This window comes from Girardinichthys multiradiatus, chromosome 17 (genome assembly GCF_021462225.1).
Source record: "Girardinichthys multiradiatus isolate DD_20200921_A chromosome 17, DD_fGirMul_XY1, whole genome shotgun sequence".
Lineage (NCBI taxonomy): Eukaryota > Metazoa > Chordata > Actinopteri > Cyprinodontiformes > Goodeidae > Girardinichthys > Girardinichthys multiradiatus.
The window spans coordinates 28,531,870-28,547,995 of NC_061809.1; the positions used below are offsets into that span (position 1 = coordinate 28,531,870).

Sequence of the window (16,126 nt, forward strand, 5' to 3'; positions counted from 1 at the left end):
AAGGGCCGATTCCAGACCTTGGGGGACCTGCGGAAGCAGTGGACTGAGTCTGGAGTAGAAACATCCAGAGCCACCGTGCACAGGCGTGTGCAGGAAATGGGCTACAGGTGCCGCATTCCCCAGGTCAAGCCACTTTTGAACCAGAAACAGCGGCAGAAGCGCCTGACCTGGGCTACAGAGAAGCAGCACTGGACTGTTGCTCAGTGGTCCAAAGTACTTTTTTCAGATGAAAGCAAATTCTGCATGTCATTCGGAAATCAAGGTGCCAGAGTCTGGAGGAAGACTGGGGAGAAGGAAATGCCAAAATGCCAGAAGTCCAGTGTCAAGTACCCACAGTCAGTGATGGTCTGGGGTGCCGTGTCAGCTGCTGGTGTTGGTCCACTGTGTTTTATTAAGGGCAGGGTCAATGCAGCTAGCTATCAGGAGATTTTGGAGCACTTCATGCTTCCATCTGCTGAAAAGCTTTATGGAGATGAAGATTTCATTTTTCAGCACGACCTGGCACCTGCTCACAGTGCCAAAACCACTGGTAAATGGTTTACTGACCATGGTATCACTGTGCTCAATTGGCCTGCCAACTCTCCTGACCTGAACCCCATAGAGAATCTGTGGGATATTGTGAAGAGAACGTTGAGAGACTCAAGACCCAACACTCTGGATGAGCTAAAGGCCGCTATCGAAGCATCCTGGGCCTCCATAAGACCTCAGCAGTGCCACAGGCTGATTGCCTCCATGCCACGCCGCATTGAAGCAGTCATTTCTGCCAAAGGATTCCCGACCAAGTATTGAGTGCATAACTGTACAGGTCCTTCTCAAAATATTAGCATATTGTGAATAAAGTTAATTATTTTCCATAATGTAATGATGAAAATTTAACATTCATATATTTTAGATTCATTGCACACTAACTGAAATATTTCAGGTCTTTTATTGTCTTAATACGGATAATTTTGGCATACAGCTCATGAAAACCCAAAATTCCTATCTCACAAAATTAGCATATTTCATCCGACCAATAAAAGAAAAGTGTTTTTAATACAAAAAACGTCAACCTTCAAATAATCATGTACAGTTATGCACTCAATACTTGGTCGGGAATCCTTTTGCAGAAATGACTGCTTCAATGCGGCGTGGCATGGAGGCAATCAGCCTGTGGCACTGCTGAGGTCTTATGGAGGCCCAGGATGCTTCGATAGCGGCCTTTAGCTCATCCAGAGTGTTGGGTCTTGAGTCTCTCAACGTTCTCTTCACAATATCCCACAGATTCTCTATGGGGTTCAGGTCAGGAGAGTTGGCAGGCCAATTGAGCACAGTGATACCATGGTCAGTAAACCATGTACCAGTGGTTTTGGCACTGTGAGCAGGTGCCAGGTTGTGCTGAAAAATGAAATCTTCATCTCCATAAAGCTTTTCAGCAGATGGAAGCATGAAGTGCTCCAAAATCTCCTTATAGCTAGCTGCATTGACCCTGCCCTTGATAAAACACAGTGGACCAACACCAGCAGCTGACACGGCACCCCAGACCATCACTGACTGTGGGTACTTGACACTGGACTTCTGGCATTTTGGCATTTCCTTCTCCCCATTCTTCCTCCAGACTCTGGCACCTTGATTTCCGAATGACATGCAGAATTTGCTTTCATCCGAAAAAAGTACTTTGGACCACTGAGCAACAGTCCAGTGCTGCTTCTCTGTAGCCCAGGTCTGGGGAATGCGGCACCTGTAGCCCATTTCCTGCACACGCCTGTGCACGGTGGCTCTGGATGTTTCTACTCCAGACTCAGTCCACTGCTTCCGCAGGTCCCCCAAGGTCTGGAATCGGCCCTTCTCCACAATCTTCATCAGGGTCCGGTCACTTCTTCTCGTTGTGCAGCGTTTTCTGCCACACGTTTTCCTTCCCACAGACTTCCCACTGAGGTGCCTTGATACAGCACTCTGGGAACATCCTATTCGTCCAGAAATGTCTTTCTGTGTCTTACCCTCTTGCTTGAGGGTGTCAATAGTGGCCTTCTGGACAGCAGTCAGGTCGGCAGTCTTACCCATGATTGGGGTTTTGAGTGATGAACCAGGCTGGGAGTTTTAAAGGCCTCAGGAATCTTTTGCAGGTGTTTAGAGTTAACTCGTTGATTCAGATGATTAGGTTCATAGCTCGTTTAGAGACCCTTTTAATGATATGCTAATTTTGTGAGATAGGAATTTTGGGTTTTCATGAGCTGTATGCCAAAATCATCCGTATTAAGACAATAAAAGACCTGAAATATTTCAGTTAGTGTGCAATGAATCTAAAATATATGAATGTTAAATTTTCATCATGACATTATGGAAAATAATGAACTTTATCACAATATGCTAATATTTTGAGAAGGACCTGTACATGATTATTTGAAGGTTGACGTTTTTTTGTATTAAAAACACTTTTCTTTTATTGGTCGGATGAAATATGCTAATTTTGTGAGATAGGAATTTTGGGTTTTCATGAGCTGTATGCCAAAATCATCCGTATTAAGACAATAATAAAAGACCTGAAATATTTCAGTTAGTGTGCAATGAATCTATATGAATGTTACATTTTCATCATTACATTATGGAAAATAATTAACTTTATCACAATATGCTAATATTTTGAGAAGGACCTGTAGTTTGAAGCACCCGGTGAACTATCTGCTTACCTTAGCATGAGAATAAGTGATGCTGTTTAGTGTTTTCTCCGGTGTTTGAGTCACAGTTGTAGTGATTCTGCAGGAGTGGAGCACATCTGCCCTTTACATGGCATGTGTGAGCGGCTTCAGTGGGACTGGTGTAACACGATCGCATTATTTTCTTGCTAGAGAGGTCATCTTACAAAATGTGATTTATGATTTGTAATTATGGTATTCAGACCATCTAGACTATGTCTAAATGATGATTAATATGGCTGCAAGGTAGATTTGCTAGTTAGCAATGTTACCTTTGTGCTTCCACTTTGTTCTGCTTGCGCATTTTTCTCCAGGTAAAAACTGCCCTTAGGTGATATTAGGGGTACAGGAATTGATTTTGGACCTGACCTGCTGGCATAAACCCCCTTTGAAACTTGAAAGACTTTAGAAGGTATAGAAAAGGTGTGGATGTATTTTTTAAGCATGAAATTCAGAGGATGATTCAATTTGGTCTCACCAGTATTATCTTAGATATGCACCTTTTTATTCAATGATTTCAGAGCCCAACAATAAAACACAGTTTTTGCTTCAAAGTAACTAAAGACAAACAAAGGGGGCCATGTAAAGCTAAAGAAAGTTTTGTTTGCAAAATAAAGCCTGATCTGCATCTAATTCCTCCAGTCTGGTATTTTTTTTACTGTTTTTTTCCCCCTCCTAGTAAGGCAACATGTTTAGAGGAGTTACTGCAGGCTCACAGAGTCCATGTTGCATCTGTCTACTCTTATGCTTAAGTTTAGAAAACAAATTAAACATATTCAGTCAAATTTAACATCTCAGAGGTTAAATAATCCTGGAAATCTGTAACAGTTTAACGTAAAGAACAAAATGAATAAAGCTGCAGTAGAGATAGCCTTCAATAAAATCTGTAATTTGACTAGATGCTGTTGTCTCAGAACCTGGTTTTACTTCTTTGAGGAGACCATCTTGAACTTGAATCTCCTCACAACAAAAAGCTACAGCTGCTGGAAGCCATTCAGGTACTTTCTATTGGCATGAGGAGCATTAAGAGTGGATGGAAGTGAGTCAAAGCGACAAGTACCTCTGCTGAGCCCGTCGGGCCCCCGGAGGATCCGGCACTCCTCGATCTGTCCGAACGCAGAGAACATGACCCGGATGTCGTTCTCGTTGCACTTCTTCGACACCATGCCAATGAACAGCTTCCTGTCTTCAACAGCTGGAAGGAGAAGACACAGAAAGTGAGGATGAAGACATTTTCGGTTTTATTGATTAACTGTTTTAAAAAAATCTTTTTTATGTAGTTGAAGATGACCGCTGGGTTAAAATCAGTACACCCTGTTTTAGATCTAGGACATGATACTAATGATTGCAGCTCATAAAGTTATGTAATTCTCACATCAAGTGTCCAAAAACACACAACAGATTCCATGATCTCATTATGTATTAAACAAAGCTGAAATGAACATGGAAATCTTGTGTGTAACAAACTAAGTACACCCATGACCCAACAGCCTATAGAACCCCCTTTAGCAGCAGTAACTCTCTGCCATGTCTTTTAGTCCACGTTTCTCTCTAACATGGCTTTAGTTCATTATTTCAATCAGGTTGAACTCTGGACTTTGACTAGGCCATCATGTCATTTTAGTTCTTTTCTTTCTCAGTCATTCAGTTGTAGATTAGCTGCTATGATTGGGATCATTGGAGACGTTTCAGTCCCCAGTGCTTTGGTCTACAGATGAGCCCATGGTCTTCTCAATGACTGTCAGGTGCCCAGGTCCTGTAGCTGCAGAACAAGCTCAAACCATCATCCCTCCACCACTTAGCTTGACAACTGTTTTCTTCAAACACAGACGTTGTAAGCAAACATCTGCACTTTGTCTCATCATTGTTCCAGAATCCTTGCGCTGTGTCCAGAGGGTAAACCAGAGCCATGCTGCCATGTGGTTTTAGAGAGAAGACGTTTTCTCCTTGAACCCTTCAGAACAAGATATGCTTGTTCAGTCTGATTCTAACTCTCCTCTCATGATTCTCATACTCATCATGCTATCTGAGGCCTGTAGATTCTAACTTAAACATTTTCCACAGAATCATTATTTGGTAATGACCTTATAAACCTTCCTAGATTGATGGAGAACAACAGCTGCTGGTCTTGGGTCCCTGCTGATGTCTTTCCACCCTCGCATTGTGTTTCAGCAAACCTCTTTTTGCAGAGCAGCAAACTGAGAAAACAGCTGATTTTACAGAGGTGCTCAGACTGATGATGATGACTTGGTGAAGAGCTTTAATTAGCAGCTCTTGGTTGCATCTTTGTCGTTGTTTGCTAACTAACAATAGTGGGGAATCTGTTGACTGTTGAGGTTAAATCTAAATCTGAAATAGTGACATGTTTGTTCCGTATAAACCTGACAGAAAATAATTAGAAACAGGGTGGAACCGGTTGGACAAAGAACAAAGAAAAGGAAAACGTTGAAACAAAAAAGTTTTCATTAAGCAGAAACTGAGAAATTACAGAAAGAAAGAAAAACGAGAGACTTCATGTATTTCATCATGCAATCTAGGCTCTGATCGATGTCTGATTATCACTTCAACACTGAGACTCTCAGCCTCGTCCTCCTCTTTCTTGTGAATCCCCCTCCTCTCCTCCGCTGACACAATCCCTCCCTCTCCTGAGCAATCTGGTGGAAGGAGAGCCGGCTGCAGGCTGCCGGCCGAAACCGTCGATGCCTTCACACAACATTCAGTGTAAGGTTAATCCAATTCATTTTTAATGAGGAAACTGTCAGTTCTTTCCGCGAGGCGAAGAAGATAAGCGCTCGGTTACTCTCTGGGAAATCAATGGTGCACTTGTTTATTTTGCCGTTTGAATCATTTGTGTGTTTAAGGAAAAAAGAAGAAACAACAAACCGACGGGATTCACTGTCAAGATAAGAGCCGCTTCAAAAAGCTTTAACTGCTTTGCAGGGAGTGTTGGTGTGTGTGCTCATCACTCCAAAGGATGATTAGCACAAGTCTAACAGCAATGTAATTAATTTACTCTGTGTCGATGGAGAGGAAGGAGCAGATATCGTTATAATTGACTGTTTCTGCTTTCTGTATGAGGCATGCTGGCAGGCGGCTATGTGATAAAGACTCAAGAGTCAGTGTTGCATTGTGGGATGAAGCAGAGGAGAGGGCTTCATGCTCGGTTTTAACACATCATGGGACTCTACAACAAGAACCACAAAGGCAGAAAAACCATGCACCTCTCTGTCTTTCTTCCACCTCCTTTGCTGACTAAACTGATAAAGCTTGTCGCAGCCGTTCGTCACTGTTAAAGCAGATTTAACACAGAGTTTATTAAAGGTCGTTACTGTTAAATGGATGGATATGTATCCCTCGTCAGGCTCCATATTTCATCCTTCCAGCTGTGAGCCGAAGCTTCTTTATTGAGTTCCACCATCCTCAGCCCGACAGTTATGTCTTATAAAGTCACATTTCGCCGTATTTCAGTGGAGCGGATGATGGTTTTTCCAAGGATTCCTTTTTTTTTTTGGTCCTCCCTGCAGAACATCAGGCTCCTGATGTGTCTCCATCGCTGGTATGCAGCCAGAAGAAAAACTCAGCAATGCTAAGTTGTATTGAAGCCCTCAGACTTAGAATGGCCCCCTTTATTTCCAGTTATGGTTTTACAGCATCCATTATCACATTCTGCTCAATTACGCAGCTTTAAGGGTCATTTCATCAGAATTACAGAAACTCACAATTACTCCACTTAGCCATGCAAATAAATTAGGTTTAATTTGCCAAGATTTCTGCTATCTTTCACTGACATCTATATTTTTGCCCAATAAGTTCATAAAAGTCCAAAATGAGGTCTGCTGTTTATCCAACCAAAGTAATCATAGATCTGTGCTTGTAAAGTTAGTCATTATATTCTTTTTAAAAACTTTTTGAATTATCAAAATGAAATATGCTCTGTAATATCTTACCCTGATGTTTGGAAGAATGAAACTATGTTTTACAGCATCTCCTACCATATGTACGCTGATGACACACAACTTTATATCTCCATGTCACTGCATGACCGCAGTCCACTACACTCACTGAATCCATAATAACAATGATTTGACGGGTCAGAATTTCCTCTAGCTCAATGCAGATAAGACAGAAACTATTGGTCCTAAGGTGTGATGATTAAAATCAGCCTTCAACTAGACTCAATGCATCCTAGAAACCTCTGTGTTGGTATGGACTCGGATCTAAATTTTAACAACCACAGTCTATTACTAAATCAGATTACTACAATCTTAAAACATTCCCAGAATTAAGGGTTTCCTGTATAAAAAGGAAAAATAAATACTGCTGTATGTCTTTACTTTCAGTAGGTAAGATTACTGCAACAATGTCTCTGTGAAAAATCAATCAGGCAGCTGCAGCTCATTCAATATGTTGCTGCCAGAGTCCTGACCAACACCACTGGTTCCCTGTTTGTCAAAGTATAGACATAAGAACAGTTCTGAGTTGGTTGTAAAGCATGAACATGCAGAGCCCTCAGGTCGTCGGAGACCTGCTTACTTAGTGTTCCCAGGAACAGGAGAGAAGTATTTTGTCTTCTGTTCTCACATAAAAAAACATGCAGAGTTTGAACTCTACAAATGGCTGTTTGATTTTCTGTTTTCTTGTCTTGTGTAGGAATGATGCTGTATAAATGAAAGTGCCTTGCCTTAAAAACTGACAAGGCTCCTTATGCAACGTGCCAATCCAGAAGGTTTGGGCCCCTTGTGTGTAAGTTTTAGTCTTTAGAAAGTCTGTCACATGGATGAGCCAAGGAAAGCATTACCAACTCTGATATTTACATAAATAAACATTTCTGAAACTGATTTTCAAGGTGACTTGTAGGTTTAGTTCAAGTTTCATACTAATAACAACAACATCGGGTTTTAATCTGCAACAAAAACATATAGAAATTGTGATATTTTCAGTGTATCTGACCAGGTTGCAGAAGTAATTTTCAATCACGCCTTTCGGGCAGAAGCAAAAAAATTTTAAACCAACAAGGTCCAACCTGAATCTAAAACACCTGGCATGTGGTGTACCACAGAGTTACGTTTGGGGATCCTTTTTATCTTTTGGATTTTCCCTCCTAGACATATAACCTAAAGAATATCCCCTATTATTTCTAAGCATCTCTATGCAGATGATATTCCGATTTGTTGCCCATTGAAATCAGCTGAACACCATAAGATATCATCTTTGATGAAGTGCATAAGATGACTTGTAGGTTTAGCTCAAGTTTGGCACTAAAGATAGGCAACATTGGCTTCAAATTAGCAGGAAAATATACAAATATCAAAAATTGTTCATTTCTCTTTCCAAATAACTGCTTTAGTGGAAGTTTTAGATGGTTTTTACTTAGAGTTTGGTTGCTTTTTCACCCCTGATCTGTAGAGTATTTGTGTGTGACCATGACAGCATACTGGGCATCTTTTATCAGAAACTAGGTGCTGAAATTATTGTGGGGCAAGTCCTACAATACAACTGGCCCCTTTATTTTTAGTTATAGTTTTGTGGCATTCATTATGACTCAATTATGCAGCTTTAAGGGTAATTTTTATCAAAATTACAGAGACTCACATTGACTCTACTTAGCCATGCAAATAATTAGGTTTAATTTGCCAAAAGTTCTGCTCTCTGCCAATGACATCTATTTTTTTGCCTAATAAGTTCATAAACGTCCAACCAACGTAATAATACATCTGTGCTTGTAAAGTTAATAATTAGTATTCTTTTTTAACCTTTTGATCCGTTAACATGAAATATTTTCTGCAGCAGGACGTTTGGCAGAAGAGAAAATTAAACTATACTCTACAACTACAGCATCTCCTACCGCATGTATATGTACCATAAAAACGTTTTAAACTGAGGTCTGCTGTTCATCCAACCTAAGTAATTCTAAATCTGTTATTTCTGTTATTTTACCCTTCCATAATGGATGGAAGGATCATCAACAAAATAAAACAGCAGCAGAATGCTAGTCAAGAAACATTGTGGATTGTGAACACTGTCAATTCACAATCAAGCTACACCTTAGTGCTTTAAGCTCAACTTTCAAACGAGCTTTAGAGGCTAGAGTGATCTGAGACAATAAAGAACTACTTTTTTTACATCTCTGACCTTTTAGAGCTCTATGTCTCTTCTCACCTGAAATCATCTGGTCAGAGGTTGTAGAAGGTGCCATAGACTCATTTAAGTCAATGTAATAACGTAACATTTATGGTTTCATTTCTGCAATCAGCCTCTGATGTTGAAAGCAACAATTCTGGAAGAAAAGGCTGCAGAAGACTACAGACTGAGGTGGAGGTTCACCTTTCAGCAGGACAACCACCGTAGCGTGGATCCAGAGCTACAATAGAATGGTTTAGATCAAAGCATATCTGTGTGTTAGAATGGCCTAGTCAAAGTCCAGAACTAAATCCAACTGAGCATCTGTTGCAAGACTTGAAAACTGATGTTCACAGACACTCTCCATCCAATACGTCTGAGCTTGAGCTGCGTTGCAAAGAAGAATGAGGAAAATTCAGTCTGTAGATGTTCAGAGCAGCAGCAGGACCTGCAGACAATGGTGGTTCTACAAAGTATTCACACAAAGCTGGGGATATTGTTGTAGAACCTAACTCTGTTTCAAACTTCTCTACAACCTTCTCCCTGACCTGTCTGCTGTGTTTCCTGGTCTTCATGATGCTGTTTGTTCTCTAATGTTCTCTAACAAACCCCTCAGGCCAGAAACAGAACCTCTGCATTTAGACTCAGATTAAACTACACATAGCTGGGCTCTGCTTGCTAACTAGGTGACTTCTAAAGGAAATTGTTTGGACTGGATTTCATTTAGGGGTATCACAGTGAAGTGGGCTGAATATAAGCAAAATATGGAAAGGTACAAGGGCAATAAATACTTTAACAACACACTGGAACTGCAGCTGCAGCTACTCAGACACTGTTTGGATGGCAGAATGAGTTTGAAATATGCATTCTTACAGTAAACATGGATACTTTCTGTGGAGTTTCTCTTCCCATGGCTGCTAAGGGAGACACTCCACAGAAGCAATCAGTTCAGAACTGCATCTGCAATATGTAGTTTTGGCAATGGGGTGATGTGAGCACTGGCTGCTTGAGTTTGTCAAAAAATAGATGCATTAAGGTGTGAGTGAGCTTGCATGCAGCAGGTTTGTATGAGGGAGCTGCCATGGGGGAGCGACACCAGTTCATAACAAGGCTAAAATGATTCAACTTTCACTGACCTCCTTCCAAAGCACCTCAATAATTTATTGCACAGATAAGAGAAATAGAAATGTATACAGAAATATCAGCATTTCTCTCTCTCTAGATCTCTTTTTATTGTCTCTGCTTCAATCTTTTCTCTTCCTCATCCTCTCTGCAAGTCAAGTGAAGTAGCTATTACCGAGCAAATTCAAAAACAGCTACTGATGCATGTGTCTGAGTGATGCTGGTGTCCTTGTGGCCCCACTCACCATTAGATTTCTCACTGTCTGCAGGTTTCATCTGAATAGGGTGATGCATCTGTGGAAACAAAAGAGGGGCAGACAGAAGAAAAACATTAAATATCACCTTGACACTTGCATAAATACCAAGCTGCAGAATGCTTCAGCTCCTTCATGTGCAAATTAAATCTGAATATCATTCAGAGGCAAATGTCAATGCAAGCAAACGCTTTGGTTTCTCGTAAACACTCCAGTCCGGAGGGCAGAAGGCATGGAATCAAATAGGTCTGCTAAAGGAATCATTAAAGCAGCGATTAAACTGTAAAATGCAAGTGGAAGAACAAGATAATGGTCAAGGACAAGAAGAGAAAGAGGACAAAAAAAAGCAGGAAAATGATACAGACAGAGGACAGCATATATGACCATCTTAGAAATAACACAAAAAGGTCTTAAATCACTTCATTGAGTGTCAACAGTGACCATAGTTTTAGCTAAGAACCTCAACATGTTGGTGCTGGTTCTAATAGTGCTTACAACCTTTAGTACAAAGTATTTTCCTATTTAATTTTTCACAGAAGGAACACCTAGACTTCATCTAAACAGGAACCAAATGTTTCCCTCTTTTCTAGTTCGGATAAATTTAGCTGATGATTTAATCTGGTGCTCTTTCAATAAGACCTCCAGCTGAAGTTCACATGAACTACATAATAAAGTTTCCATCAGTGTTTAAAGAGAATCTCTGCAGAATCATCTTTATATCTAGAACAAAGATTGGATCTGAAGTTGAAAAAGCTAAATTCTGGTTGTCATCCATTATGGAAAAGATTAGTTTTAACTGATTTTGCTTTAGGATAAATCTCATGTTTATTCTTAAAAAGTGTTTAAGTTATTGAAAATTATTACCCCACTTCTGAGCTAAATCATTTGTAATATTTGTATTTTTAACCACAAAGAGGAAAGAGAAAAGCTGATTGGACTTGATGATTCTAATCCCTGCACTCATTATCCCACAATGCAACCCGCTGGAAATTACAACTCATCCCTGTTGGAGGGAAACATGTCTTATCGCTCCATCTATTATCAACACTTTACTCTGTGCAGAGATCATAGTGTCCTTACATGACATTATCGAGTGCAAACCCCAAATCTGTCTACAGTTTACTGTTTATTTGCCAAACTGTCAAGTAACTGTTTGAAGTGGCATAGATTGATTGTTCTTCAGGCTTTTTGAAAGTTTTTTTCTTCTTTTTCTTCTTTTGTTGCTCACTTTTAGTCCTTGTAGATCTTGAAAGTCCTCCTCTTAAGAGAAAAGCTCTTAAACTCCCCTCCTATAGGAGGAGCTACATTAAGCCCCTCCTTTAAAGGAGGTTTGACCTCTATATTTTGCAGTTTATATTGTTGTTTGGTTTAATTACACACTTATTCAATTAATGAAATATTGATTAAATTACTTAAAATAATTAAAGCATGGTATGATGCTAAGACTCGGATATGAACCTCAGCCTCCTGGATCTTATGGGCAGGTGGCTAATCCCCACTGATTGGTCCTGCAGGTAAAAATGTCTGGTGAAAGTGACATCTATGTTTTGTTTGCTTGCCCCTGATAGAACCACGCCCTGGGCGATGAGCCATATGACCCATAGTTAAAAGCCTCCAGTTCGGTCAGGTCTGAACCATAAAGCTACAGTGAAGCAGTAGGAGAGTAGCGTTCAGTTCTCAACACTAACCTTGTAAATATGTTTTAAAACCGAGCAGTTTTCAGCATTTCCTTGCCTTATCTGACTGATATCATCAGGATAAAGATGTCTAGATATTTATAACCAGTGTAAATGGTGTCTAATCTACACTTTTAGATTCCCATTTATCTCTCTGATGTGCACAAAGAAGCAGCTCAACAGAGCTGTATGATGGATGTGTTTTCAGCTAGTGGATCGTCTTTTATGAAAAAACAAGAAAACACTTTAGCGATGAGAAGGCTTTGTCACCTCTCTCCCCCTCCTGAACCCTCTTCTCTTATGTCCCTTTTTTATTCCCTCCATCTCTCTTTCCTTTATGGGAGATTATGTGGCTGTTTGATCTGCGGAGAGACGAATGACAGTGATTCTCCAAATCTAGCCCGGTATCAATCACACTCAGAGTCAAATACCAGGCGTGAGTAAGTGTGTCTGCAGGTGTGTGTGTCCACAGCAGTGTGTGTGTGCCCTGTCTCACCCATTAGGCCCCTGGGCTCAGTCACGCTGTGACAGAGGGCTTTGATCTTCCAATTCTATCACACACCTTTATCCCAACTCTCCCCCGTCTTGCTCTCTTCCTTATCATCCTCACTCTGACATTTTTTCCCTTCTCACAGCCCTGTTACGCGCACGGGCGCGCGCACACGCACACACACTTTCAGATCCACTGATCAGTTCCACGTACCACCTCATGGAGGCAGTCAACAGAAAAACAGAGTGAAACAAAAGAGTAAAATGACAGAAAGAAAGTGGATTTAAAGAAAATTTATATTGAGCCCTGCAAGTGTCAGGTGGTAAAATAAGCCCGTAACAGACTTATTCTGTTTTTTCTTTTTTTGTGTGTTTCAAATCAAATACGTTTTAAGATCAGACAAATGTTTTCATATATTAAGGAAAACGAGCTCTCCAACCCAAATAAATGGTACATTTGTTGAATTAAATTGAATGTATGGGACCAGTCTTACATATTAACAAATACCAAACACTTTAACATTTATAGCCTAAGTTAGTTTGCAATTTCTATCCCTAGATGGGCTTTAGGTTACCTAAAACAATAAAAAATATGAAATACAAAACAAATAAAAACACAATACTCATTAAAGTCTATCAGAACAATAACTTGCAATACCACCAAGAGACAGCTGAGTTCAATTTACAGGCCTCATCTGGGCCTGAACCCTGGCTGACCTGTAAAATCAAGATATCGCTGGTAAGGACTCATTACAAGTTATCGCAAACACTTGATGGTGGCTGTTGTTGCCAAGGCTGAACCAACCAGTTATTAGGTTTAATGGGTAACTACGTTTTCACATAGGGCCATCACCGTGTGATATTAAGATTTCATCTCTCTGACTTCTGTTTTTGGCACTTACTGAGCTCTGTACTTTTTAGAAAGTAAGGAATCAGACAGCAGCAGCAAGGAGAAACAACAGAGACGTGAGGCTGCAGCATCAAACGAGAGAAAAATGAAAAGGGTCATAAATGCTGGACAGACAGAAATAGTCAGCAGCCCCTGAGGCTGGAGTCTCACTACAGTATCAGTAACATAGGGACAGATGCAGGCTTGTGGATGAGGCTTTTGTGAACATGTTTTTGTGCTTGGTGTGGGTTGATGCCAGATCAAAAGGAAGAAAGTCATGTCAAAGGAAACCTGGAAGTCACATCAAGTCAGTTTTTGTTAATCCATTTCAAAGTCTGTCCTCTAAAGGGAAAAAACCCCCCAAAAAAACAACAAAAGGCATGACAGCCTCCGTCGCGCTGCCGTCATTCACTCCTGAAAAACACTGCCAAAAGCTGCCATGTGCACACAGATGCACACAAATCCTCCCACACAAACACAAACATGAGCAGCGCTCACTCCTGCAGCTCAGGTACAAAAGAGAAAAACCACGTCTGGCTTTCAGGCGTCTCCTCCTCAGGTCTGTCTACCCAGAAGGCCCGGCGGGCGGCAGCACTGTCGACATGTTTGATCTTGGCAAGCTCCCGCCGAGACCAACAAAGCAAGGCTCTCCTCCGCTATCCCACAATTCCACAGTGCTGTTTCTTCTTGCCTGGCAGGCCCACAGCCACAGCCTGCCATTCATTATGCACTCAGCAGGAACCCAGCAAAACTACTAAAGTCCTCGCTGTGCACAGGCTCATGGAGAAACAGCACACAGGACCTAAAACTTCACTACGCAAAGCCATGTGTGTTGACTCGATGGTGCGCTAGCATTCTGCTGTAAAAATATTTATGTGTTTCCTAGGCGGGGGGTAAATCTACTTCCTGTTTACCTGCAACAACCTGGAGTTCATTCTTCCTCCTGCCATAAAGACTCTTTTCCTGCCTTGAACCGAGCCCGTTTCCTGAGAAAATCTTTAATTGAAATGATTTTTATAAGCACTCTAAGCCGTTGCATGATAATTAATCACAACATGATTTTCAAAATGGGAGAAAAACAAGCCGACTGCATTATGGGGCAGCTGTACAGTTAATAACGCAAATCGGAATTGGATGTAATTTCCTGATGTTTGATTATAATGAAGTTAAAGTTTCTGTGAGCTTTGAGGGGCTTATTATCGGCTCGTGCTGCATGTGGGGTACACTTCAAATAAAGTGTCACCATTTGTTTTCAATTATCTTCAGTAAAATACACGTTAAATGCATATATTCAAAAAATCGATTAGGATTTAATTTACATATTAATGTGCAACCTGAGTCCCCTGCTAACACTGCTAATAATGAGCTGCTGAGCCACCGTGTTGTTGATGTTTAAGAAATACATGGCTGAGAATAATAGCTGCTATAAATAGCTTCATTTATCTGGATTTGGGCTGCTTGAACTGAAGTTATTGTATCCAAAGATCAGAATCTGCACTGATTTGTATTTCTAAATCTGGGATTGAATTTGATTCTTCAGGAAATGTCAGGAAAAGTCTCCGATTTATTTATCTTTGACTAGGCCATTCTAACTCATGAATCAGTTGTATTGGCTGTATGTTCAGGGTGGTTGTCTTGCTGGAAGGTGAACCTCCACCCCAGTCTCAGGTCTTCTGTAGCCTCTTACAGGTTTTCTTCCAGGATTGTCCTGGATTTAGCTCCATCCATCTTGTGTGGACAGATTCTCCCACCTGAGGGTATGGATCTCTGCAGCTCCTCCAGAGTTACCACCGACTTCTTGGCTGCTTTTTTGATTAATGGTCTACTTGCTCAGCCTGTCAGTTTAGGTGGATGTCCATGTGTTGGTAGGTCTGCAGTTGGTCCATCCTTTCTCCTTGTTCAGATGATGGATTGAACAGCGGAATAAATATTTTTTAAGGCGCTTGATCAACTATGATGGATAAATATTCAGATTATCATCTAGATTTAATCAGTTTGGCTTTTTAATAAGGAATGCATAAAAAGTTAAACCCTTTAAATAAAAAAAAACCAACAAACTAAAGTATTTCTAAACAAAGCCTGACAGGTCATCTATTTTAAATGTCCAACCACCTGATATTTCTGTGGGAGCAAACATGAGTCAAACCATGAGGTCTACCATCAGAGGGGAGGGATCATAGAAGAGCAAGGATGGATTTTATGACCTTCCCATTATAGGACAGCTTCTTTAATCACCTCCTGTTTCCTGGCTGGGGTGATGTGTCTATCTGTCGGACCAGCTGATGAAATGTCGCACACCAGCAGCCACTCCACCCTCGGCTCCTTCCAGCTTTTTATCATCTTGTTCAGACAGTCCCAGCAACCTGACCTGCATCTAGACTCTCCATGGCCCCTATCCCACCCCTGGGCTCACCATTAAGTAGTTCCTCTGAGTGTTCGAGAAACTCTACACTTCCCAAAATGTTAACTGCTGCTTCTGGGCTAATGTTCACAGACGTCTTCCTGTACGACACTGGTGCATAGAAAGGTCAAAGGTCCTGTGGTCCTGGGGCTGGAGGACTTACTCTGAATCATGCTGGGAATAGCATGAGTGTGCTCTGAGTAAGGAGAAAGGATGCAACATCTGTGCACCTTTTACCAGCCGCTGGCAGCCTCAAAGCGACGATCAAGCTCAAGAGAAAAAAATCTGAATGCAGTCCTCCTCAAACACACACCGTCATGCTGCACAGAAGGCAATCACACACGCTTTCTCCTCCGTCAGCAATGAAGGTGTGACGGAGCGCCGCTGGGTCAAAGTCAGACAGATGGCCCTCGCAGTCGGTGCTCAATATCGATGACCCAGACCATACGACCACACACACACACACACACAGACGCAGCTCGAAGGGAAAAAAAGCACCC

At 41.2% G+C, this 16,126-nt stretch overlaps 1 protein-coding gene across 13 annotated transcripts in view; it reads right to left on the minus strand.

The window, feature by feature from the left end:
* Positions 1–16,126, minus strand: part of celf2 (cugbp, Elav-like family member 2) — a 473,358-nt gene that overhangs the window by 72,165 nt on the left and 385,067 nt on the right. For all 13 annotated transcript variants that reach the window (XM_047390245.1, XM_047390243.1, XM_047390244.1 and 10 more), the window contains 2 exons: positions 10,163–10,211; positions 3,736–3,870 (listed from right to left, as the gene is read on the minus strand). In XM_047390245.1, the coding sequence (XP_047246201.1) occupies positions 3,736–3,870; positions 10,163–10,211 (184 nt within the window). The remainder of the gene's footprint in view (positions 1–3,735; positions 3,871–10,162; positions 10,212–16,126) is intronic.